The sequence below is a fragment of the Tachypleus tridentatus genome, chromosome 6 (assembly GCF_004210375.1).
Source record: "Tachypleus tridentatus isolate NWPU-2018 chromosome 6, ASM421037v1, whole genome shotgun sequence".
NCBI classification, from domain to species: domain Eukaryota; kingdom Metazoa; phylum Arthropoda; class Merostomata; order Xiphosura; family Limulidae; genus Tachypleus; species Tachypleus tridentatus.
The window spans coordinates 42,201,599-42,228,810 of NC_134830.1; the positions used below are offsets into that span (position 1 = coordinate 42,201,599).

Below are 27,212 nucleotides of genomic sequence, written 5' to 3' on the forward strand. Positions count from 1 at the left end.
AGAAAAAAGGAAAAAATTTGTTACATAGTGTTATTTTATCAGCCAGGTTGGGTGTGTATAAATTCTGCGTAAATGTTCTTTTATTTTAATCACTTATTATTTCAGAACCTTGCCGTTTTGACAATGACATAAGCTCGATACCCCTAGAATTGTTCATTAGACTTCTTTAAATACAGATAGTACATAACCTTGGAAGCGAGTTAATAGACTCACAAAGATAGTCTTGTGGTATGAAAAATATCATTATTGTTAGTGATATTGTTATATAAGAAGGAAACCTGTTATTCTTTTGGTATTCTGCCTTCAAGTTAATAATAAAATGTTGTTTGATTAGATAACTGAAAAACCTCTTCCACATGATATTCATCCCCAATGCCAGTAAATGTATCATCTCCACACCTGTAACAATATAATGGTTTAAATAGTGTTTAGTAAATGTATCATCTCCACACCTGTAACAATATAATGGTTTAAATAGTGTTTAGTAATTGTATCATCTCCACACCTGTAACAATATAATGGTTTAAATAGTGCTTAGTAATTGTATCATCTCAACACCTGTAACAATATAATGGTTTAAATAGTGTTTAGCAAATGTATCCTCTCTTCACCTGTAGCTTTGTTTGTTTGTTTGCAAATTTCGCACAAAGCTACTCGAGGGCTATCTCTGCTAGCCGTCCCTAATTTAGCAGTGTAAGACTAGAGGGAAGGCAGCTAGTCATCACCACCCACCGCCAACTCTTGGGCTACTCTTTTACCAACGAATAGAGGGATTGACCTTCACATTATAACGTCTCCACGGCTGAAATGGCGAGCATGTTTAGCGCGACGCGGGCGCGAACCCGCGACTCTCGGATTAAGAGTCGCACGCCTTACGCGCTAGGCCATGCCGGGCCTCACCTGTAGCAATATAATGGTTTAAACAGTGTTTAGTAAATGTATCATCTCCCACCTGTAACAATATAATGGTTTAAATAGTGTTATTCAGTTCTGTAGTTGCTGTTTTTCCTAATTAAGGAGAAATACGTTACACAAATCTGGTTTAAACCAGTTTCCATAGCGACCAATCTAGGTGTTCCTTAGTCATTTCATTGAAAGTAAAATGAGAGTGTTGAGTACTAGCTTACATATTTCAGACATATTTTCTTTCTCCCTGTAGACTCATGTATACATATTTCTATGTTTTCATTAAATGATATATTGGTGAATAAAGATTTACATCAAATCTAAATCCATTCAAAAATTAAGTCAAATATTATACTAGGGTTTGATTAATACAACCAATTCCAGAAATAATGGGTCTGTTTTAATAGTATTTTTTTTTATAAATCCTGTTGTTGTTGTTTAAAGTGAAGCACAAAGCAACACAATGAGCTATCTGTGCATTGCCCAGCACGGAAATCGAAACCCGGAGTCTAGCATTGTAAATCCGCAGACACTCTGCTGTGCCACTTTTATAAGGGGTCATTTTATAAGTCTTAATAATGTGGGATAAAATATCTAAGTATGAACCTGTTGAATATATAGTTCTGGTAACGGTTTTATTAAAGACATCTTAGTATGAACCTGTTGAATATATAGTTCTGGTAACGGTTTTATTAAAGACATCTTAGTATGAACCTGTTGAATATATAGTTCTGGTAACGGTTTTATTAAAGACATCTTAGTATGAACCTGTTGAATATATAGTTCTGGTAACGGTTTTATTAAAGACATCTTAGTATGAACCTGTTGAATATATAGTTCTGGTAACGGTTTTATTAAAGACATCTTAGTATGAACCTGTTGAATATATAGTTCTGGTAACGGTTTTATTAAAGACATCTTAGTATGAACCTGTTGAATATATAGTTCTGGTAACGGTTTTATTAAAGACATCTTAGTATGAACCTGTTGAATATATAGTTCTGGTAACGGTTTTATTAAAGACATCTTAGTATGAACCTGTTGAATGTATAGTTCTGGTAACGGTTTTATTAAAGACATCTTAGTATGAACCTGTTGAATGTATAATTCTGGTAACGGTTTTATTAAAGACATCTTATTTTTTATGTTTTAGTACCTTTACTATTTAGCCTCTCAATATTTTGTAGAAACGTCATCAAATACTTAAACGTAGTAGCGTCTCCTGGGAAGCTCTGAGCCGTATGAAAACGATCTATTTTGTCCAGATTGGCAACCCCATTTCCTTTGTTAGACTTGGTACTGACAACATTATTACTGTTTCACAGTTGGTTGACATCTAGTAATTCAGAATATGTTAATTTGAAAGTGGAGTTTTTGTTTACTCCTCGGAAGACAGAGCAAGATGTGACAACTATGTTGTACTTTACTTGAGCTTTTCAGTGGTTGGGTAGATATCACATCTATGTATTGTTGATAGGATAAGAGTAATTCAGTTGTAACATGTGAAAATGATTAGATTTTTGGATACAATGCTACACAGTTAACTTGCTATCTATGTGTGTGCCTATCGTGGGTATCCAAATACGATTTTTAGCATTATAACTCTTCAGATTTGCCGATGAGTCGCTGAGGGAAGAGGGTGGAGGAACAACGTTTTAAGGACACCTGTCTGATAATATTTTAAGATACTGATTTAGTTTGTTCTCCAGACAAGGTTTTAATAAAAGTGCCAGGCTGTTCAAAAATAGGACTAAACTAACCTTTTCTGTTTCTGTCTTAACTTGGTGTGATCTGTGTAACTGTGTGGATTTAATACTTGTCGAATCCTTGTAACTTTTTACACAGTGAAAATCGTTAGATATGTGTTTACTAAGATGCACTTCCAAAGTGTTTTGGTTCTTCTGAAATTTGTTTCTACAATATAAAGACTGATATTTCTTACTGCGACCTCGAGTTGTAGCATTACACCAAGAGTAAGTGAATGTATTAAGCTTTGGGACACGATATCGGTAATTTTATCAATCTCACTATTCTAGGAATTCCTCATGGGTGGGGTATGGAGTGTACCTGGAAATAAATTCACCACAACTTACGAAACGCCAATAAGGTAAGCAGCAGTTAACTATGATATCAGTAAAGTGTTTGTTATTAAGGTATCTAAGTGGTCAAATTAATGTTAGGGTAAGTTAGACTATCATAAACATAACTTACGCGAATGTGTGATTAAACAGATCAAATTAAGTACATGAGTAGCAAACAACAACACCTGTACTTGAAATTCAAATTAATGTTATAAACATAACTTACGGGTAAGTTAGACTATCATAAACATAACTTACGTGAACGCGTGATTAAACAGATCAAATTAAGTACATGAGTAGCGAACAACAACACCTGTACTTGACGTTCAAATTAATGTTATGGTAAGTTAGACTATCATAAACATAACTTACGCGAATGTGTGATTAAACAGATCAAATTAAGTACATGAGTAGCAAACAACAACACCTGTACTTGAAATTCAAATTAATGTTAGGGTAAGTTAGACTATCATAAACATAACTTACGTGAACGCGTGAATAAACAGATCAAATTAAGTACATGAGTAGCGAACAACAACACCTGTACTTGACGTTCAAATTAATGTTAGGGTAAGTTAGACTATCATAAACATAACTTACGCGAATGTGTGATTAAACAGATCAAATTAAGTACATGACTAGCGAACAACAACACCTGTACTTGACGTTCAAGTAGCACAAAAACACCTAACGCCAGTTACTGAACGACGCTGCTGAAAAGGTTGGTATTTCTTGCCCTCTGTCAACATTACTAACTTAACTCACCCTTTTCGAAGGGTTTCTTTTTATTGAAAACCCTTAGAACAGACTAGGTAAAGAACGATTCGAGGACTTGTAGGTTGAAAAAGTTTTGTCTTGAATGGTTTGAACGGGTATTCGATCACAGATGAGGCATATTCTATATAATATGGAACGTACAGTTAGAACCGACTGGTTATTTAGTCCTATATATATCATACTGTGATAATATGTTGTGAAGTGAAACGTGAGGATTTATCAAACCGAGACAGTAGATTAATACTTCATGTCAACTTCAACTACACATTACAGAAGACGCCCTGTTGTTTAAACATGTTTCCGAAATTACACAACATTTATACGTTAAGTCTCACTAGCTCTAGAAATCTCAAGGTATAAGAAACATTTGGCAGACCGGTTAGAAACGTACCGGGAAGTCTTCCATGTTCCATGTGTAGATAAAAGTTTATGTTGCTGGGAAAAAAGTTGTTTCATTCTGAAATGCTGAGTATATGTTCTGAGAATTGAAACCGTAAGCGGATTTGTGTGTTTGTAGTTAAGCGCAAAGCTACACAGTGGGCTATCTGTGCTTTGCCCACTGCACGGGTATATAAATCCGGTGTCTAGCGTTAGATGTGTTATGCGAACGCGGGGGAAAATGCGTTTAACTTAACACTACATCTTTTAAACTACGGTTTCAAGTTGCTCCTTGCCTGTCATTCAATTAGTGCAAAAATTCCACTTCACTTATACTAAAACACCTTTTTAAGATAACTGTTGAATTACAGGACTCTGTGGCCCGGCATGGCCAGGTGGTTTAAGGCGATCGACTCGTAATCTGAGGGCCGTGGGTTCGAATCCCCGTCGCACTAAATATGCTCACCCTTTCAACCGTGGGGGTGTTATAATGTAACGGTCAGTCCCACTATACGTTGGTAAAAGAGTAGCCCAAGAGTTGGCGGTGGGTGGTGATGACTAGATACCTTACACTGCTAAATTAGGGACGGCTAATACAGATAGCCCTCGTGTGGTTTTGCACGAAATTCAAAAAACAAATAAACAAACAGAACCCCATAGCTTTCCTCAGTAGCTTACTCACTCGGTTTCGTTTCTAGGCTTAATGTGGTTCACAAAATGTTTGTTGCAATTATATATATTTCATACGACGATCTGAAATAGGATCAGATCGAACATTTGTTACATATGTTCAGTCAGCAGTCCTTTATTTGTTTTATTCCTTAAAAACTTACATTTCAAAGGTTCTTATCACTTTATCTATTTTTTATGCACTATACAGTATAAACAGCTGTTTGCCCTCGTAACTCACATAATTTTCTTTAAAAAAAAACTGAATTTTTTATATAAATTACGTGATCTTCAACTGTATACTAATTCTATGATAAACATTAATGAAAGATATTAAGATACAAAAGCAAAGAATTAAATCTAATTATCTTATATATACACTCTCCTTTTCCTATGTGTTTAATTAAATATATTAATAGCCACGACTGACGTATGTTTTAATGTATTACTTGTGAGTGTTATTGGTTTGGTACCGGCAAGTCGTAACACATTTTTATATATTTACATATACTGTGCGTCTGTATATTGTTAGCATGTAAATGTTCTAACTTTTATCTAAGTTGACGAAGCGTGTGTGATATAATGACAATTATCTAACTTTTTTCTTCAACTACTAGAAAAAACTTGTTCAAGAAGGTATCATCTGAACCATGTGTTTTTAGGCTTGGGAATATAATTACGTTTCGTATAATACCTAATTCCAGTTCGCCATCATCCTAGTATTCTTATACCGCTTCGTTTCAGATCACTTTAATAAGTTTACTGTCTACTTTTTCTCTGAATTACCGAATCTATTAAAAACAGAACTATTGTAAATTGTTTGAATGAAAAGGTACTTGGCTCTTCTTAATAACACTATTGGGCATGTATAGCACTTGTTCATTCACAAAAGAGGCAAGAAAAAAGTAAAAAAGAAAAATATAATTGCATTTTGTTTATATATATATGAAAGTAATCTGATGTATATATTTTTATATGTAAGATAATATAAGCCAGGAATCGTTTGTTTTGTTTGTTTTTTTGGAATTTCGCACAAAGCTACTCGAGGGCTATCTGTGCTAGCTGTCCCTAATTTAGCAGTGTAAGACTAGAGGGAAGGCAGCTAGTCATCACCATCCACCGCCAACTCTTGGGCTACTCTTTTACCAACGAATAGTGGGATTGACCGTAATATTATAATGCTCCCACGGCTGAAAGGGCGAGCATGTTTGGTGCGACGGGGATGCGAACTCACGATCCTCAGATTACGAGTCGCACGCCTTAACACGCTTGGCCATGTCAGGCCTGCATGAGAAATGTTAAAAGTAAATACTACAGATAAACAGTATTTAGTAAAGAAAACATAAATAACCTGAATCAGTGTCAGATATTTGATCACCATTTTGAGAAAACTCCTCTGAGGTTTTAAAATATGCGCAGATACTAATAGCAACAATTTCTTCAAGATATTATTTCGCAGCGAATGGTAACGACTTCAGTTATTGATTATCGATTATTCTGCAGTCGTAGTTTTCTCTGTTTAAAACTTGATTTGTATTTATTTTTGATAACTGGTATTTATTCCATAATTATAATGAATTCATCCACTGGAAGCTTACATTGAAGAACAGTTTCGTCACATTAATTGTCAATCTTATTTCGCCCAGTTTGTTGAAGTGCGTGGATCAATGTTTCACTGAAGAAGTCAGTTTTTATTAATGTCAAATATCATCTTCCCAAAAGCTAAATTTTTATTGATATCCAGGTTTTTAGTTAACACGTGTTTTCTGTCCCAGTGTATCTTTAGTCAAACACATGTTCTTTGAAATGTACTCCCGCAGTTAGACCAAGGAAACACAGAGAGTATTTATTAACGGTTTCGGGCCCGGCATGGTCAGGTGGGTTAAAGCGTTCAACTCGTAATCTGAGAGTCGCGGGTTGGATCCCCGTCACACCAAACATGCTCACCCTTTCAACCGTGGGGGCGTTATAATGTGACGGTCAATCCCACTATTCTTTGGTAAAAAAGTAGCCCAAGAGTTGGCGATGGGTGGTGATGACTAGCTGCCTTCCCTCTAGTCTTAAACTGCTAAATTAGGGACGGCTAGCACAGATAGCCCTCGAGTAGCTTTGTGCGAAATTCAAAACAAACAAAACATCTAGGGTTTTATTTTTCCCTAAATTGCTAATTATTCTATGCTGTAATATAGCAGAGCTTTACTTTGTCCTAATTTTGAAGAAAAATCAGAGTAAGAATATTTTCAAATAGGTTTTTGCACTGGCTAAACATTTACGTTGTTCAAACCCATTTCGGTTGCTGATTCGTCATATGTTTTGTGCACAAAAGAAAATGGAATTAGATGTCTTTCATTCGGTTTACGGTTGACATCTGGTGGCATTATGAATTACGTAATGCATATAATTTTCTTCGGCGCTGTATTTTCGACATGAGGAATAATTGTTATTTGTAGAATTAGTTTTATGGATACAACTGACATGATTTGAAGAAAATAACCATCTTAAACCATACACGTACATAGGTCTAAAAATACTCAATAAGAGAATTCTCTCGACATACACCGAATAGCTTGAGCTGTAAGGTAAGGCACACTTTATAAAGAAAAAAAAAACCAGTTTGGCAACCACCGGCTGGTAGAAAGTCAAGTTATGCACACCAAATCGAGCCATAACATATTTTATTTTTCAAACAAAAACAACTGCATTCGACTACTATAAATCTTTAAGCCTTAACCACGTTTGGATTTTGTAACTTTGTTAACGTATATAAGGAACGGTTGTGGGATAATTCACTCTCGCTATTTTCACTCCAATATAAACACTCCCGTAAACTTCATCCCCACGTATTTCACTTCTTTTAAATTCACTCTCTGTAATAATTTATTAATGCCAAGAAATGTGTTCTAGTGTCCCATAATCACTAATGGTTGTAGTAGCTTAACGAGTGTAAGAGGTTGTAAGAGAATACATTCAGATGGTTGCATGTCATTTATTAAAGATCTTACCAGCCTTACCAACAGTAGCTGTCAGATGTTGGATAAGTAACTCCCAGTACAGTCATGTATAGTAATTATTTTAAAATAAAATTATATAAATTTATACAAGGAATAACATGTAGTTTGTATCACTTTTAATAAAAAAATATGTTGCTTATCTTTTGATATTAATAAATTGTTACTTCTATTGTTGCTTACCTTTTGATATTAATAAATTGTTACTTCTATTGTTGCTTACCTTTTGATGTTAATAAATTATTACAAGGAGTGAAATTACCGGGATTGAAAATACTGGAGTGAAAATTTTGGAAATCAAATTACCAGACACGTTGTGGAACGTACATTGAGTTAACTGTTAGTCGGTTCCTGATACCTTGGTTTTAAGTAAACGTGTTTTCTGTCCCAGTGTATCGTCTAACGTCATAAAAATATTATTTGAAATGTACTTCGGCAGTTAAACAAAAGGAATATTCTTACTGTATTCTTTACTAGACTTTGTCAGGTTTAACATCAATAGTTTGTTTCGTTTGGTTGTTATTTGGCAGATGTTTTGTTTATTTTCTTTGGATGCCACATGTTACTGAATTTCTCTTGATTTCATACGCGCTAATATTGGATATCGAAAGAATGTCACGAGAAAGCCGAAATAATCCAGACGTCATTCGAAGGAGTGGTGACGAGTCTGATTACACAACACTTTTTTATTCTAACACTAAACGTGTTTGCTTTATAAAACACACAACTCCGTAATGTTAACAGTCCTTACAACAACACACGGATCTTTGTTGTGTTGAATCAGGATTAGTTATTGATCTTCGGACTACAGAATTATTTCCTTATTTTCTTAGCTTAAAGCCGCATTGAGTTACCTGTTGTGTCCACCATGGGGAATCGACTCCCCGATGTTTACGTTTTAAGTCCATAAACGTACTGAGTGCCCGCCAGGGGACTTCTTGGATTACATAACCATATCGTATGACTATGTTGGAACTTTTAATACCATCCTTTCGTATTGTCATTGACTGGCCTCGGTTTCATAAGTAGCGAAAGAAGGTATAAGGAAAGACGTACGCTTTTAATGTATTGGTCCCGTTATGTCGGTGCTAAGTTACATAAGATATATTTGTTAGTATATAATTTAAGTGCCCGTAGAGATATTTTCATTTGTTTAGACTCTAGAGAGTAAACATCTTAGATATGTCTAATCCAACTATTTCACGTAGTTTAGCCGATCGTAAAATGTATTTTTTGAGTAGCTCAATTCTCTTAAAAACTTGCGTCACTTTTTTCCCGAAATAAAAATTCATAATCATGTTATAAATATTGTTGTCATCGTGGCTTCAGGAATATAACACTTGCGGAAAATTATGATTTTTTTTCTTACAAATTTTTTTTTCTGATCTGTACAATACTTTTCTAATATTTTTCTGATCGGTATAAACTCATTTTATATTTATATATACTGTATATATTGATTAATAATTACACCTGGGTGATTGTTTAAGTTAATAAACGTAATAACTATTTGTTTGGCCAGTTTCTCTCAACATCTTGTGCCACTGGGCCCGGCATGGCCAGGTGGATAAGGCACTCGACTCGTAATCTGAGAGTCGCGGGTTCGAATCCCCGTCGCACCAAACATGCCAGCCTTTCTAACAGGGGGCGTTATAATGGTACGGTAAATCCCACTATTCGTTGGTAAAAGAGTAGCCCAACAGTTGGCGGTGGGTGGTTATGACTAGTTGTCTTCCCTCTATAATTACACTGCTAAATTAGGGACGGCTGGCGCAGATAGCCCTGCAGCAGCTATGCGCGTAATTCAAAACAAACCAAACCAAACTTGTGCCACTAGACAGGAAGACAATTAAACTTTATAACTATCAATACAATATTCATCTTGTGACACCAGACAGATAACAACGTTATTTTGTACGTCCAAATACATTGTTCACGTCAAGTTTCTGTAGATAATGTAGTTGTTCGTTGTTTAATTTTGGATATTCAAATTTTTGTTTTAGTTTCATTATAATAAGAACCTACTAGGATATCGTCTTATTTTGAGGTACAATACTGGAAGGTCACGATAAAACATTTTTTGCAGTTTCTTAAAAATCAATGTTAAACAAAAACTATCACATATAATAATTATTTTAGAACGTCGTACGTTATTAAAGTAAGCTTCAAGTTTGATTAAACTAAGACCAGACGCTTCTGCTATCATTATAGATTAAATATATATGTTGAATAACAATTTTCGTTACAAAAAATCAAATTGCTTATAATTAGTTATTGAAAATTACATACGAAAACAGCCTATTTTTGATCAAAATCGACTGGCTGGTACATTTTAACGTATCTAAAAAAATAAGCTTATATACGAAGTTTTCTAATCTGCCTAATATAAATTTATTGAACTTAAAGACGTAGTGCTTGTTTTAGGAGTTTATAATTGCATTTATCTGAAGGAGAAGACCAGTAGAACGTAAGTATTTGGTCCTTTATTAACAAACTTGATTGAACATTGTTGTCACCTTTTTGTTTGAGATATAAATCACTGAACCAAAGCGCTCACCAATTGCTGTTATAAGAAGAAAATGTTGATATTTTAGTTAAGTTAAAAGACGTCTGTTATTTTCTATTGTTGCCATATATAACCATCCTCTTTTTTTCAGATATAACACACGGAAATTGGGCCCAAATAAGCGTTTTCATAACAAGCTGAATAAACATTATTAAACTGAGTAAAGCGAAATGATTTACTAAACGATTGTTCTTGTTGTTTTGAATTAAGCATAAAGCTACACAATGGGCTATCTGTGCTCTGCCCACCACGGGTATCGAAAGCCGGTTTTTAACGTTGTACGTTCGCAAACATACCGCTGAGCCACTGAGGAGCTTTACTAAACGAATTTCATGAACTGTAATGTATTAGAAAGTGCTTTATTATAATCATGAAGTGATAAACAGACTCAATTTGATTTTTTTCCCTCAATGTTTTTTGTAATGTTTTTTTATTATTACATATTATCTTATTTACTTATTCAGAATTTTGTGTTTAAAACTAAAATAAATAAAACAGCATTTATCGTTTTCATTTCTTTTGTATTATCATTTCCCAAGATTTATTCGTTTTAGTGTACTGTATTTTAATGGTAGTTAACATTTACTGTATTTATACGGGTTTACATTTTATTTAAACTGGGTTCAAAATCCCTCCATGATCCACAGAGGCTCCAATGTACCGATCAAACACTTGTATCATACCCAATTTTTTTCTATTGTTATCTCATGGGGACAGTACCCTAAAACAAACCCCGATAGGGCACGCTCATGTGGTACTTGGGAGTGTGTGCCAGGTCAAGTTTAATTTTACTAGTTTGTGAATAAGGGTATGTGTATAATTTCAAACTTGGCACCATCGGAATCGCAAGGGGGTTACAAACACAATATTCAACGCTATATTCCGGTTCAGTTACCTCCAAAATCCTATTACTATATTCAATCATGTCTACATGATTTTCCGGGCGCATTTTAGCTCCCCTTGTACCCCTTCTCCAGTGGGATTGTGGCAAATCTGAGGGACATAAATGCTAATATCCGGGGTTCATTTTCTCGCGGCGAACACAACAGATGGTCCAACGTGGCTTTGCTTACAAAGCTACATCATATAGATAAGGACATCCGAGCTAATCAGTCCGTTTGCCACTTTGATCCTGTTAGCTCCAAAACTGTTGGGATGAGTTTGCAAACAACAAGAACAAACATAACTCTCGTACAAGATCTACTAATACAGTAACTGATTTTGTTACTTATACTAACCAGCTGTGAAAAAGGTAGAATATGCGGTACAATAGTTAAAATGCTCCGATTTAGTGAAAGCAAAATTATTCTAGCCTAACATCCGTTAGGTTCATAAACCGTCTCTTTTAGTTCGAATTCTACAGGACATGTCACATATTAGAGAATAGTAATTCGTAACTTAAACTCTTAAATAAAGAGGTTGAATATGTTATAATAAATCGATTATGCAGTCTCACCATATGGTTCTGGTCGGTCATGTTCCGACTGACAACCATGCATCTTGATAATATTCCTGCAGAATAGTTTCCATAGCAAAAGGCTTCCTCGTAAGATTGTCATGTCCAAAGCACACCATACTTTCCTGCAAGATTTTCACAATTGATCTAGTGAACGCGGAATACGTTTTTCCAATACCTGTATGAATCATTTGATCGCACAGATTCAACAGTTATATCGCAGTGTGAATTCTTGTTTCATTCTCCAATTACTTCAGATGTTCGACAGTTGAACTATGACTGATGAGTCCGACCCTGTTGACCTCGTTTTCACACACATTCTTATTGATTAGGTTACACACTGTTACCTGAGACACAGTAACAGCTTTTGCCACAGACAACTTAATTCGTAAATTTTCAACTGTTACAAGACGTTTCACTTTGCTTACCATCACTGGGGGGAGTGGTAGTACCAAATAAAATATTCCTTAAATCAATCGTCTATATTAACTTAGTTTTTACTTTAGGTTGTTGTATTTTTTTCTTTTCAATGGTCCACGATGCTTTCTATACGTGTTTGAATATCATGTTTAATTTAAAATACATAAAAACACAACGTAAATCGCATTTATCACCTTGAAATTTACAGAAAATAAGATAGCAGAGAAAAAACAAAGCATAACATAAGTTAGGTATTATAATATGATAACAATAAACTTCTTAAGACTTAGTAAAGGTTGTATAACTTAACTGTAAAATATGGAGAAAACAGAACGTAAAAATGTGTCTTCTTAGTTTCAACGTATAAAGCAGACATATCAGACTAGGGTAAATACTACATTGTGTGAAATGTCAAAAGTATATTTGTAAAGATTTATCTGCAAAGCAGGACCATCAAATTAACGAATTATTTACCAGAGCTAATATGTATGTTCAATCAAGCCTCTCAAAGGTAACACAAGATTCACGTCTGTTAGCCGTGATTGTAGACCAACACTAGATGGCAGGACTAGCGATTTCCTAAATACAATTTTTTAAATTTAGAGAATATTTACTGAGTAAAAAATGGTCAGTATTAAAATTCGAAAGCAAACACTTAAGTAATCTCTACCATCGAACTTATTGTATAGTTGGCAAACACTTAAGTAATCTCTACCATCGAACTTATTGTATACTTGGCAATGTTAATGTTTAACTTATCGTTAGGATGCTACTGAAAGGAGTAAATTAGATATATTAACCTGAAAACTTATCGTTCCATTTTGGTCTCGATCAAACGCTTTGAAGACGTAGTGAGCATAAGGACCAGTTTCTGTAAGAAATATAATAAAAACTATAACTACAAGGAATATTTAGCTCTTATTAATGAAACAGAATGTTTTAAAGTCTACATGAGTTTAATACTACTACTAACAGCTACTGTAACATGTATCTAAGTTAACTTAATCGTATATTGAACCCCCTCTATGTGTCAGTGGCAAGTTTACAGACCTAAATACCATTACATGTGGTTCGATTTCCCGTGGTAGACTGAGCGTAGATAGACTATTGTGTAGCTTTGAGCTAATGCAACTAAACTACAAGTTGTATAACGACGTTTTGTTCTTAAATACTGAAAAATAACCTAACTTGGAAAACAACATAAGGTGAGATATCAGGCATGCTATTCCTTATTACATGGAAAACAACATAAGGTGAGATATCAGGCATGCTATTCCTTATTACATGGAAAATAACATAAAATGAGATATCAGGTTTGTTTTAAATTTCGCGCAAAGCTACCCTGAGGGCTATCTGCGTTAGCCGTCCCTAATTTAGCAGTATAAATTTAGAAGGAAAACGGCTCTTGGTTTACTCTTTCACCCATGACGAGGGAGATTGACCGTAACATTATAACGTCCCACGGCTAAAAGTTCGCGCATGTTTGGTAGAACGGGGATTCGAACCCGCGCCCCTAAGATTACGAAGCGAATACCTTGACCATCTCACCATGCCGGGATTTCTAAAACAACCAACTATCTTACATTATCTAGTGTGGTGTTGAAACGTTATTCAATAAGTGAAGTTAATAAATATTTTATTACTTTACATTTTTTGTTTCACTTATAATAAATAAAGTTTAAAAGCACTTGAAGAAAATTAATATGTTCTTTTGAGAATGCCGAATATAAAATTAATATATATGGTGCATTCATATAGAAAAGAAGAACAGTTCAATGGTCTAAATAAAATTTTCACTTCAGTTTTACTCGCAAGTTTAGATGTCACAGAGGATCCCCCGCTAGTACAGCGGTATGTCTGGGGTTTATAACGCTATAATCAGGGGTTCAATTCCCCTTAGCGGACTCAGCAGATAGCCCGCTGTGGCTTTGCTATATGAAAAACAGATGTCAGAGATTATTTCATTATCCGGTAGCAAAGAAGATGAAAATTTTTGCTAAGATTTATAAACTTATACCAATGTCTTGTATCACACTTCCCCTTTGTTTTGTAAGGATTTGACAAAATCAATATTTAGGTGAAACAAAATAAAAAAAAACGTGACTTGGTGATCATTTTAATGACATTTCGATAAACGCAAAACAACAAAACGTCTGTAACGATTTATAAAACTATAATATTCTCTTTGATTACAAATGAGTATTAAAGCTTGTTTTTATTTGTTCAATGTCGCGCAAAACTACATGACGGTTATCTGCGCTAACTGTCCCTAATTTAGCAGTGTAAGACTAGAGGGAAGGCAGCTAGTCATCACCACCCACCGCCAACTCTTGGGCTACTCTTTTACCAACGAATAGTGGTATTGGCTATAACAATATAACGTCCCCACGGCTGATAGGGCGAGTATGTTTGGTGCAACGGGATTCGAATCTGAGGTCGCAGGTATCAAAGCTAACTGCTATAAACCTTAACAAAACAATTTTAAGTAAATCTAATGTGTGAAAACCAGAGAAAATATATCTAATGACAACATATTTATTTTAAAAAATTTAAAAATTACGTTGGATTTAATTGGTCGATTATTTTATTTGGTGGAAAGTAATCATTTATTTTAAAATCCACATTTCTTTGCAGCCATCTTCAACAAAAAAAAAAAGGGGGAAAACAGTTACTGTTAAAAATTTCGTAGATCTGTAACATGCCTGTATATTTATTATTTAACAAGAATTTAATTTAAAAATAAGCTCACCTCCTTGTGGAAAGAACTGGGCGTATATGTCTTTAAAAGTACTTTCACTGACGATCCCCGTTGGACAAGCCTAGGGAATATAAGTGTCTGATGAAAAAAATGTAGTAAAATAAAATAAGTTTCCTCCTGTTAGCCCAGTAACAGAAGCCACACAAGAACTACTATAATACAACATACAATTTATTAAGATCAAACGTTATGTTGTTGTTTTTTAATTCAAAGTGTAGTTGTCGATTGTTTTGTAGGTCAAATAAACAGATATATATCTGCATATTCATAATGTCATGAACGTCTAAAGGAAAAAACACATTTGACTTCTAGGGAAGAAGTGTTTTTTTTTTTCAATGATATTTACCAAACTAGAAGTTTTAGGGATGGGTTTTAATCCTGCAACCCACCGAATGAGACTAGAGTGCCCGAATAATCAACTTCTCTGTTCACTAGAGCAATGGTTAATTCGAAAATATCTTCCTCCACTTTTGTTTACTTAGAGAGAGGAAGTTGGAACGATGTTTGTTTGTCTCTCTGTGTAAAAATAATTTGCCAGTGTTTTGTATTAGAATATTTATTGTTATTGTCTGAAGCCAAAATGCTAATATTCATTACCAGTGGTACGCTTTACAAGTAGGTAAAATAATAATTAATGTCCATATTTTATTTGAAATAACAATTGGTTTTCAGTAAGGATGGTTACTAATTTCTACGACCTAATGAAAATAATAAAACATACATTTTAAGGATGTTAGCACTGTGTGTGACAATATAATAATGGAAGAATTTTATTGATGTCACCACAGTCACACAAAGTTAGGGCTCCAGACTCAGTTTGGGAACAACATTTTCGTAAGCAAATACAAATACAGCGAGGCAAACAGAACATAGAAACTAACCAATCGCAATATTTTTTGTAATTCAACAATGAGTTGCATTTTCAATTATCTTACAAAACTATCGCCATACTGAGGTGAGCAAACAGAAAATAAACAGTTACTGGACGAATTCATGATTAACATTTGTGATAAAGCTGTTAAGATTATCAACCCCTATCCCTAATTTTGCCACTAACCACCCACGCTTAGGAATCGACAGTTACTCCTATAATTCACTCTCAATTTAAAGTGTGAGAAATATTTTTATATTATCGCAAAAATTCGAATTCGGCTGTTCTGCTCCGAAATCCAGAGATATGTCTCAGAGCCAACCCGTGCCCCACCGAGCTGAAAGGAAATATTTTTGAAGTTTAGACACATATAAGTTGAACCCATGTCAAGAACAGTCAAATCTTACAGGCGCTGAAAGAAAGTCTCTTAAGTAGCTTTGAAACAGAGGTATTTTTATCTTTAGTGTTTGTGTTGTTCTAAACGAAATCAATTGTGTCTAACTTGGAACAGACACAGTAAGACGTGAAAGAGTTTCAATCGCACGATTTGCAAATTATCGAACTGTCTCTCACACACACACACAAAACAGAAGCTAAACTAAAACCACACGAGGTTTAACTACTTGTGGATAATTTAAACGATCGTTTGATTTTTGTTCCATTCGCCACACCAGTTAAAATGCTCTGAATGGAAGATTTGTCCTTTAGCATTAAGAGCGTATCGAAGAACGACAGTTGATAACCTCTATAAAATAATATATTAATTGTTCAAGAAAACTCTGATCCAGTTGTTCTAGTTTATATCAAGTTCGTCTGGACGATGTATCACGTAAACATCAATACTTCCCTCTGTAACCTGACAATACATTAATCATCCTGGACGTTAAACCTCTATGCGCTAGTGTATCCATTTACAAGGGCAGTGATACATCTATAACTTATTAGATAGGAATGAGAGAGTTGTTAAAATTGAATATCAGTCTTAATACGAGGTATTATCATATAAACTGTAAATTACAATTCATCAGATACACGATCTATAACACAAGAAATTAACTTTTATTTAAAGTGTCCACAAGAAGGAGCTGTCGTTCTTAAGACATTTAATGATTAAAACTTACGTAGAACAGAGGTAGATGAGTATCTTTACTGTTACAATATCCATCTTGGCCAAATAATGTTCCTCAGAAATCGTCTTTACAACATACATCATGAAAATCGAAAATTCGTGGCTGATAATCGAAGTTGAAATTACTTGGTGATTTTGATTAATGCTTCTGTGAATCGTGTAATGTTCACATAAATAAGTACAATGTTGTATTATATGTACTAGCCGATAACCCGTAACGCCAGTGCATTAGATCCGCGTGTTACGTATTAATGACATCATATCTGCACACAGAGAATTGAGAAAAGTAAAGTTATCCACGACAGAGAACGGGGTGAAAAGAGAAAATCGTGTCCTCTATTGCAAATCTACATGTACACGGGATAAAAAATTCGCGAAGTGGGAAGTTGCATGTCGCGTAATAAAAAAAGTTTTTCCAGTACATAGATATAACCAAGAGTTCCATTATAGTATAATATATATATATATATAGCTGTATTACATGGAACTTTGTCGCCTGCTGGATGACTTTATGGACGTCCAACACTAAAATCCGTGGTTAGATTCTCCAGGCATAAAGAGCAACTAGCTCATTGTATAGCTGAGCAATAAAAAGAAACATTGAATAGCCCGAAGTATTTGAGCACTTTTAAACATTTTACTAATTTTCTGAAATACAGCATCTTACTTTGATTTGATAAGAACATATTATCTCTTTTCATATGATCCTTCCGTGCTAAAACATAAAAAAGACAAATTAGGAAAATACAAATGTGCATGTTTTTCTCACCTGTTTAAACCCTTGATACATTAGTTTAAGTTCTTTTCTAGAAAACTTGGTCGTTCGACAGAGAACATCAATTCCATCTGGTTTACAACGTATTACGGTCATTTCCAAATCTTCTACAGGGTTTTCTATGAAAAAAACAAACATGTAAGCTGATAATGTCATGTGACTATATTTACATTTCTAACTTAATCAAGTTAGAAATAATAACATGTAAGTTATTAATGGTACAATTTTATTTAGTGTTTACTTGCTCCTAATAGAGAAACTTTCCTTTTAGACTGTTTTCCCTTTTTGGTAATTTAATAACTGATTTAAGTAAAGTTATCAAACTTAAAATTCAAGTACTATTTTAATAAAACAGTTTTGAGGACAAACATGAGTGGTCATACGTCATGTTGTGCGAAAACTATTTAAAATGATGGATTACAATTTTTATTACTTTAAATGTATTGCGTTATAAGCTAATGAGCCAAAACTACTATTATGATAATTCATATAAAATTTGTGTGACGTTGCGTGATGGTTACAAAGCTTAAATCTTTTGTTTTATTGAGATGTGTCTGCAATTTATTCATGTTATTTTCGTGATAAAATATGAACTGTAATCTCTGTGTTATTTATCGTACGTTGCAGCAAGTTATAATCCATTATAACACTCTTGAACAGAGTGAGTGTCATTGGAATCTTGGCACGCGGAACGATGTTGCACTAAACATACAAACATTTAGCTAAGTATATAATCTTACTTACGCTGTGAAAACCTACTTTCAAACATCACCATACAGAAAAATGTTCGTATTATTTACTTCTAGGATTAATGAAATTAAATGGGTAGCAATAATTACAAATTATGGTTTTAATAAATGCACTTGGGCTCTCTTTATTTAAATAGAATTGAACGAATTTCTATGTTCAACAACGTTTTGTAATATCGGTGATTTATTATTGCAGTAAAAAAAAGATTGTTGATTAGAAGTGAAAACTATGACGTATTTTAACAAAATGAAATAAAGATATTTTTCAATATTAACAATGAATAAATACAAACATGAAATAGAGGCGACAAATAATGACAAAATACACAGAAATGTTTACATTTTTGTGGATTAAATCTACTCTGACGCCTGCTAAATAAATCTATAAAACCAGAAACAAACATGTAAAAATAAGCCACCAATAACTGAATAGCTGTATCAAAAAGTTTGTAAAACATAATTCTTGGATTACCATGATATTTATTTAAATTTATGATATTTAAAAGTGCAATTCGGTTCCATTTCAATACATATAAGCTTAACTTTACAAAGATTAGCTTTTACAGAAATAAAATATAAAAAGGTATATTTATCAAAATTTTCCCAGCTATTTAGGACATGCGTCGTTGAATATTTAGGTGTATACTCAAGAAATAAATCTAATATGGATAAAAATATTAGAACTGACGCATCGAGTTTCACTTGGTCAGATACTATTATGATCATAAATTATTTGTTTGTTTGTTTGTTTTGAATTTCGCACAAAGTTACTCGAGGGCTATCTGCGCTCGCCGTCTGTAATTTAGCAGTGTAAGACTAGAGGGAAGGCAGCTAGTCATCACCACCCACCGCCAACTCTTGGGCTAATCTTTTACCAACGAATAGTGGGATTGATCGTAACATTATAACGCCCCCATGTTTGGCGCGACGGGGATGCGAACCGCGACCCTCAGATTACGAGTCGCATGCCTTAACACGCTTGGCCATGCCGGACCATGATCATAAATCTAAGTTAAGTCAATTATCCATTTTTTTAAATTCTTAATACAAAATTTAGGGTTCAATGTATAGCAATACATCAGTACAGATATTTTTGGTTTCAAAAAATAAAAAAGGAGGACCACATTTCCGTCTTTAAGATCGAACTTCCGAAATGTTTATGGTTATTGAGATTCTTAATTTGTGATTCATCTTAATGTTTATTTCACATGAGTCCTTAGTATGATGGATATTGGTTTTCAAATTTAATCACTTTCTATAGTTAAGGTTTTCATTTCTTAGTGATATCAGTTCTTTACACACACTGGTCACAGTATATAGATCACTTATAAACGATGTGAACTGGTCACAGTATAAACGACTGGTAGTCCTGATGCCCTCCTCCCCACAATAGCACAACTTATAAACGACTGGTAGTCCTGATGCACTCCTCCCCACAATAGCACAACAGAATGTCTTCGGGCTTATAACACTAGAAATTTCGATACCCGTGGTGGGCAAAACACAGATAGCTTATTGTTTAGCTTTGTGGTTTAGTTAATTACGAAGAAACCTGATGGTGGATTAAGTAGCTTTGTAAACATGCTAGAATAAATAAGATTGTGTTATTTTGTGTTGTGAATGCAGCATGTTTCTAACAGCAAAAGTTTTTTTCCTTAAACATATTTAAGTTTTGCCAACTGAAGTTATATTTTAGATTTAAAAAAAACACATTGGATTTTGAAAGAGAGTCAACGGGCGAAGAACTAGTAGCAGTTTATATTCGAGAGTCTGAAGTTTATAAAATTATTGAATAATTAAATTACTTTTCAAACTAAAGTTGCTGTGTATAGAAGCGAATGTTTTAATAAATTTCTAAAAAAAAAAAAAAAAACAGGTACAAAGTCTTATCTGTTTAATGCTTCCGACATCTAGCGGGTCAGGTTATGAATTTTCATGAAAAAACAGAATTATTTTTAGCTGCTACACCTGTGTATAACAATTTAGTCTAATGAACCAGTGAAGGGCTTTACACGTTTTCATAAAGACACTTATTCCACGAAGGTACGGAATATGGACAATCTATTTCAATGAAATAGTTGATGACACATGAGTTGAAGGAATAACTGTTGTAATCCACAAGTAATAAAATACTGGGATTTAGGTTTATTGTACCTTTGATGAAACTAATGTACATTTATGAATACCATATATTTCGATTATACATTTCCAATGCTAGTTTTATATTATTTCGATGTTTTGATTTTGTAGAATAAAAATTATATTCTTTTAATTTTCATAAGCAAAAAAAGAGAGCAAGTTATAGTTTTTTGAAGAACCACCGAAACTTTACAAGGTGTCCTGAAGCTTTACAAGGTACCTTGAAGCTTTAAAAGGTATCCTGAAACTTTACAAGGTATCCCTACAAGATAGCTGAAGCTTACAAGGTATCCTTCCTGAAGAACCCTGAAGCTTTAAAAGGTATCCTGAAACTTTACAAGGTATCCTGAAGCTTTACAAGGTATCCTGAAGCTTTACAAAAGCTTTACAAGGTATCCTGAAGCTTTACAAGGTATCCCTGAAGCTTTACAAGGTATCCTGAAGCTTTACAAGGTATCCTGAAGCTATACAAGGTATTCTGAAGCTTCACAAGGTATCCTAAAGCTTTACAAGGTACCCTGAAGCTTTACAAGTTATCCTGAAGCTTTACAAGGTATCCTGAAGCTTTACAAGGTATCCTGAAGCTTTACAAGGTATCCTGAAGCTATACAAGGTATGTCCTGAAGCTTTACAAGGTATCCTGAAGCTATACAAGGTACCCTTAGATTTCTTATGTTCTCTCGAGGCGAATCATATTCTTTAAAATTAAGTGTCGACTCGAATACGTTACATCTTTTTGTTCTGTTGTTTCGCATCATACAAACTTGTCAAACTAAGTGTATACAGTTTCTCTTTATTTCTTGGCCCATCATGGCCAGGCGGGTTAAGGAATTCGACATGCTCGCCCTTTCAGCTGTACGAGTGTTATTATGTGACGGTCATTCTAACTATTCGTTGGTCAAAAAGTAGTTCAAGAGTTGGTGGCGGGTAGTGATGATTAGCTGCCTTCCCTCTTGTCTTACACTGCTAAATTAGGGACGGCTAGCAAAGATAGCTCTCGTGTAGCTTTGCGCGAAAAACAAACCTCTTTATTTCTTACTGAGGCAACAAAATTGAGTGCTTTACGTATGTGAAAATTCTTGTTCATGCCTTATGTCGTTTCCAATATTTTAGACAATGTTTGACAAACCAATGAAAATAAATTTTATTACAATTTATTAACAAAATTACTGCATAAAAAGAAACCAGAACTCAACACTGATGATATGTTTATTTCTAATCTATTTCATTGACTCTTCTTGACTAATTAGAAGAGAAAAAGTATTCTTTTTAAAATTACATATTACTTAAAAGAAATAAAAATATTAAATTGTCTATTACTGATAGAAATATTATTTGTTTGTTGAATTTCGTGAAAAACCTATTCGAGGACTAACTGCTATAGCCGTTCTTATTTTATAAATGATAGACTAGGCTAAATGAAAGGCAACTAATCAACGCCACCAAATTTAAAGCTATTATTTAAAAACGAAACGAAAACTAGGATTGATCGTGACTTAATAATGCCCCCATGGCTAAAAAAGCGAGCGTGATCGGTGGTGAGATTTGAACTCACGACCCGCAGACGGCGAGCAGAGACCCATAACCACCATGCTCCAATAGAAATATTTAGAAATGCCATTTTTAATCCGTAAAACGTGTAACAAATTGCCCTGTCATGTCAATTGTACATAATGTTGAAACAGTATTAACGCTACGAAAACAAAATATATTTAGCGATGCAGAAATGCACCAGTTATAACCACAAAACATACATTTTTTTTTAATTTTATTACATTTAAAAGTTACTGTAAGCGTGTAATACATTTAAAAATCGGTCTATAGACTGACACTAAACCATGACATTGACCTGCCTATCATTTGTCTTTCTCATCCTACTAATATATATTTATTCTTACACCGAACTTTCTTTCTGAATAAAAATGTACTTAGACCAACTTGATCTTTCAAACTAAGTCAATGAAAGTGTTCCTTCAACTGTTACTTAACCCTTCAACTGCGGTTTACACCATATGATGCAAGCATTTTGCGCGCAGCATCTATAATGGCCAGTTGCAGAAATTTGCGAATCTTTGCGCATGGGGAGGTAGGCAGATTAACATAAACCGCAAACGAGTGGTTAATTTCTTTTTTAAGTCACTACTATTTTTTAATACCCTCACGTATTATTTTTCAGTGAAGTAAAACCGACTAGCAAGTTACAGAGTAAATTCAGCGAAAAACTAAAAATAAAAAGATACAGCTGATTCGGAGAAGCTTGCCTCCCGCTAGTACAGTGGTATGTCTCCGGATTTACAACGCTGAAATCAGGGGTTCGATTCCCCTCGGTGGGCTCAACAGATAGCCCGATGTGGCTTTGCTATATGAAAACACACACACACTAAGAAGCTTATTTCCATTCGTTTTAGATTAAGAACTTAGAACTTGCTTGTTGCTAGCGGCATTTCATGAAACTTTTGGCAACAGTATTTAAAGACAGACCTTTAAGGCAGTTTTGATATTTTTGTTATTCTCGTGGAAATTGTCCAGTAACAGTCAGTTTCTTGCGTTTGTTTAAAAAGTCTTGACTTCCCACTGAATATCTGTGAAAGCTACTTCGCCGGTTAAACCTTTACTATAAGTGTGTAACTCATCTTCAAGGATGACGAATATCTTTATTTGTATGTATTCTTACACAAAGCTCGTAGCGTAAAACTCAGTTCATTGTACAGGGTGGCCCGTAAGTCCCTAGTCATCCATATGTTATTATATTATATTCAATTACGCATGTATTATAAATTTGTTTCTTTTTTTCATAGAAATATGGCCGATGTAAGCCTATTTACACTTGAAAAGCGTATTGTGACAAGTACGTGGGTACACGAGCGCAGGGAGAATGAGGGATAGCACACAGATACACTGGATACATAAGATATATGGATGGGTAGGGAGACTTACGGGCCACTCTGTATATCATTTTTGCACAAAATTTATCCTAACCGAACCTAATATTTTGTGGAGTATTTTTATAACAAGTGGAAACAATTTAATTTAGTCTTATTATAAAAAAACTTAAAGTATTCTTTTGATATTTCACTTAAAAAATGTAATGTTGTTGAAGTTATTTCTACATTTTCAGAACCCTATACATATGTCAAATACATTTATATATAAAGCTTTTTAGCACTGTTTTACTAACAGACTCTCATAGAGTTTCGTTTGAATATGAATAAAGATAATTGCTATTCGACGTACAGCATTAATTGTTGATGGTTATATTAATAAGATCATGGGAAACAATGAACACCAAATGATGTTATTTGGTCATTGTGATTGTCATTTACTTTAGTAATCTTTGAGATGGCATGATAGACATCCCAAAGATGTTATATTCAAAACAGTTATAGCCTGTCTAATGGTCTTTCTGATGTTTATTTATGGCGGTACGTATCATGGGACTCCTGCTTCGTTCAAGAATGTAACAGATGCCTTAAGCAGTATACATACTTAGTTTGTTTTTTGAATTTCGCACAAAGCTACTCGAGGGCTATCTGCGCTAGCCGTCCCTAATTTAGAGGGAAGGCAGCTAGTCATCACCACCCACTGCCAACTCTTGAGCTACTCTTTTACCAACGAATAGTGAGATTAACTGTAACATTATAACGCCCGCACGGCTGAAAGGGCGAGCATGTTTAGCGCGACCGGGATTCGAACCCGCGACCCTCGGATTACGAGTCGAACGCCTTAACACACTTGGCCATGCCGGGCCGTACAGACTTAGGAATTGTCATGGCCTAGTAGTTAGAGAACTCTAATTAAAGGCTGTGTGCGGGTCACGGAAACGAATCCTCTTATTCCAGCCACAGGGGCATTATGATGTTACGGTCAATCCTAATATTCCCTGATAGAGAGTAGCCCTAGAGTTGGCGGTGGGTGGTGTTTTCTAACTGCTTTTTCTTTAGTTTGCATTTCAAAATAAGGGATGGCTTTGTGAGAAATTCAATAAACAAGTAAAGCATGTTACCATGTTGAGTATTAGACAACTATTTTCAGCTCCTTATTTTGTCACTCTAAAAATTCAGGCCCTCTGGTGGCCATGCCTGATTACCATAATTTTGTATTTCCTAGATCCTCCTCCAAGAATCGTCGCTCTATAACGGATAGTGTTCCCTTTATTGGAGAACATGTTACAATGAAACAATACAGATATATTATTTTAGTAGTCAAATAAGTAGTCACAGTTCAATAAACTGTGCCCGGCAAGGGTCAATTGCAAATTTTCTCTTTGTCAACCTGAAGATGACCTAAAAAGGTCAAAACGTTGTTCTGTATTTTATTTTAATTAAAGTGCTAATACTTATACCAGCTGTCTTGAGAATAGAATTTAATATTTCGTTGTCATTAAATATGAATCCACTTAGCTATTATAATATCTACCTCTCTACACGTTCACTTATCTTTTGTCTACACGTTCACTTATGTTTTGTTTACACGTTCACTTATGTTTTGTCTACATATTCACTTATGTTTTGTCTACATATTCACTTATGTTTTGTATACACGTTCACTCATGTTTTGCCTATATATTCACTCTCCTCTTTATCTATCAACATCTATTTAGGTTTTAATTTTTATTCCATCTTGCTTTTCTACTGCAACTCATCTGATTTATCTTTGACGTACTTCAAGTCTCTATTAGACAGGACACGGCAGTAAAAGACACTTAACTTGACAAAGCGATACATCTTGTTACAGGCCTTTACTGAAAATATGTGGAACATCCAAAAAGGTCACAAAAAATTATACTTCATCAAAATATCCCCTCCCCACTTTGAAGGATGAAATTGTGATTGATTGGTCTTGAATTATTAATGCATGAACAGATATGTTTACTTCAAGCAAAAATTCGCGAATTTCTAGCGATGGAATACATAATCCAATAATGAACGTGATAAAAGACGTTATGATAAAGCCATGGTCTTTAGTAGAATATGCATTGTACAACAACCGTAAGTGGCCAGTTTCTCATGGAAAGATTAATAAGATGATTTCTCATGATTGATCGGTTTAAGGTTAAGAAAAAAATATTTAATTCTCTTGTAGCATGTTCGGGACAACAAGTATCTGTTACATTTCTTTGAAATTGTTTTATATTACATTATTACAGAAAGGGAAAATAATAACAAGAAACAGGAATAAATGGACGATATTTGGTGTCAGTATTACACTCTTGCTGAGACTATTCTATTTCCTTCAAATATTCAATGACTTTTCTCGAATTTTTCGAGATTGTTTGGTGTGTTCGCTTTATTAATGTTTAATGAGAACAGTCATTCAACTTCACAAAACCATAATGTTTAAAAATAATCTGAAGACGTTTATTAAAAGAACTTCATAGTTTGAATGTTTCTGTTTTTATAGACTGACATACTCAGATTAAGTGGAAATATTCAAGTTATGGATTTAAGCCTCAAATCCAACGAAATATTTCTAGACGGTTGTTGTCATCGATCACTCCAGTGGAATTTCCGACAAAATACATCTTGTCTTTGACAAGCACAGACAAAATACGCGTTACATAGATGTATATAGTATTGTCTAATGTTCTGTTATGTTTGCATCTACTGAACATATCGAAATTCAATTTTCACTTGCATGAGAAGATGGAAATTCTACAAAAGTACAAGATGTCCAATGTGTCCTCACAATCTTTACTTCGAACGGTCGAAGTTTATTATTTATTCTTGTTTAATTTCTACTTTACTTTATTACAACAAATTGCGATTTAACATTTCAAATCCTGAAAGCTGGAAAAAGGTTGACAACATAAAATTGAAACAATTTTTTATATATCACTGATGTTTGATGAAACAGAAGCCAGAGAAGGTATTGCTGCGTTTTTTAAAGAATAATCAGAAGAATTCAACAACCAAGAACGAACTATTATGATATTTGTGGCATACTTCACTAAGTGCCTTCAAAAGTTGCCATCAACTGTTAGTTATGTTTGGAGTTGCAAGACAGAACAATTCATACAATGAAATAACAAAGAAACCTTCACCATAAGGTGTCAGCTGTACTCAGAAGTTACAGACGAAGTAAATTAACACGTTATTGATTTGACTGGTAACATGGTAAAGGAAATAATCTTTCACTTGGAAAGAGATCTAGTATATGGACGCTAAAAGAGGTCCTAGTGATTGCAGTAAAAGCTATATAATGGATCGAAGTAATAAGTTTGGCCTGCAACAGCGGGTTCGTAGTGCCAAGACAATATCAGCGCAAACTTCTTATTAAATTTGCTAACATAGTCCATAACAAAAATCGAATAGTGTTTAAGTGTTATCGTTTTTAACTTAAGAAAATTATTTGCGATCAAAAACTTAACGTCAAAATGGACGGTAGTGTTACTACTGTGTACCAAAATACAAAAATATGGGGTACCAAGAGTAAAATGGCTGGTGTGTACATAACATGGCACGTTTCCGAAGCATAAACTTTGTAGTAACCATAACCGTCCCAAATTTAGCAATGTAAGACTAAATGGAATG

At 34.2% G+C, this 27,212-nt stretch overlaps 1 protein-coding gene and 1 long non-coding RNA gene across 2 annotated transcripts in view; one reads left to right on the plus strand and one right to left on the minus strand.

Moving 5' to 3' along the window:
• LOC143252330 (A-type potassium channel modulatory protein KCNIP1-like) overlaps window positions 1–27,212 on the minus strand; it is a 69,846-nt gene that overhangs the window by 17,077 nt on the left and 25,557 nt on the right. Inside the window, exons 3-5 of the mRNA XM_076504297.1 lie at window positions 17,789–17,913; window positions 15,011–15,080; window positions 13,062–13,132 (exon numbers count right to left, since the gene is read on the minus strand). Of these exons, the coding sequence (XP_076360412.1) occupies window positions 13,062–13,132; window positions 15,011–15,080; window positions 17,789–17,913 (266 nt within the window). The remainder of the gene's footprint in view (window positions 1–13,061; window positions 13,133–15,010; window positions 15,081–17,788; window positions 17,914–27,212) is intronic.
• The window catches only part of LOC143252331 (uncharacterized), a 47,848-nt gene that overhangs the window by 993 nt on the left and 19,643 nt on the right, over window positions 1–27,212 (plus strand). Inside the window, exon 2 of the long non-coding RNA XR_013028932.1 lies at window positions 2,943–3,013. This is a non-coding gene — a long non-coding RNA (uncharacterized LOC143252331). The remainder of the gene's footprint in view (window positions 1–2,942; window positions 3,014–27,212) is intronic.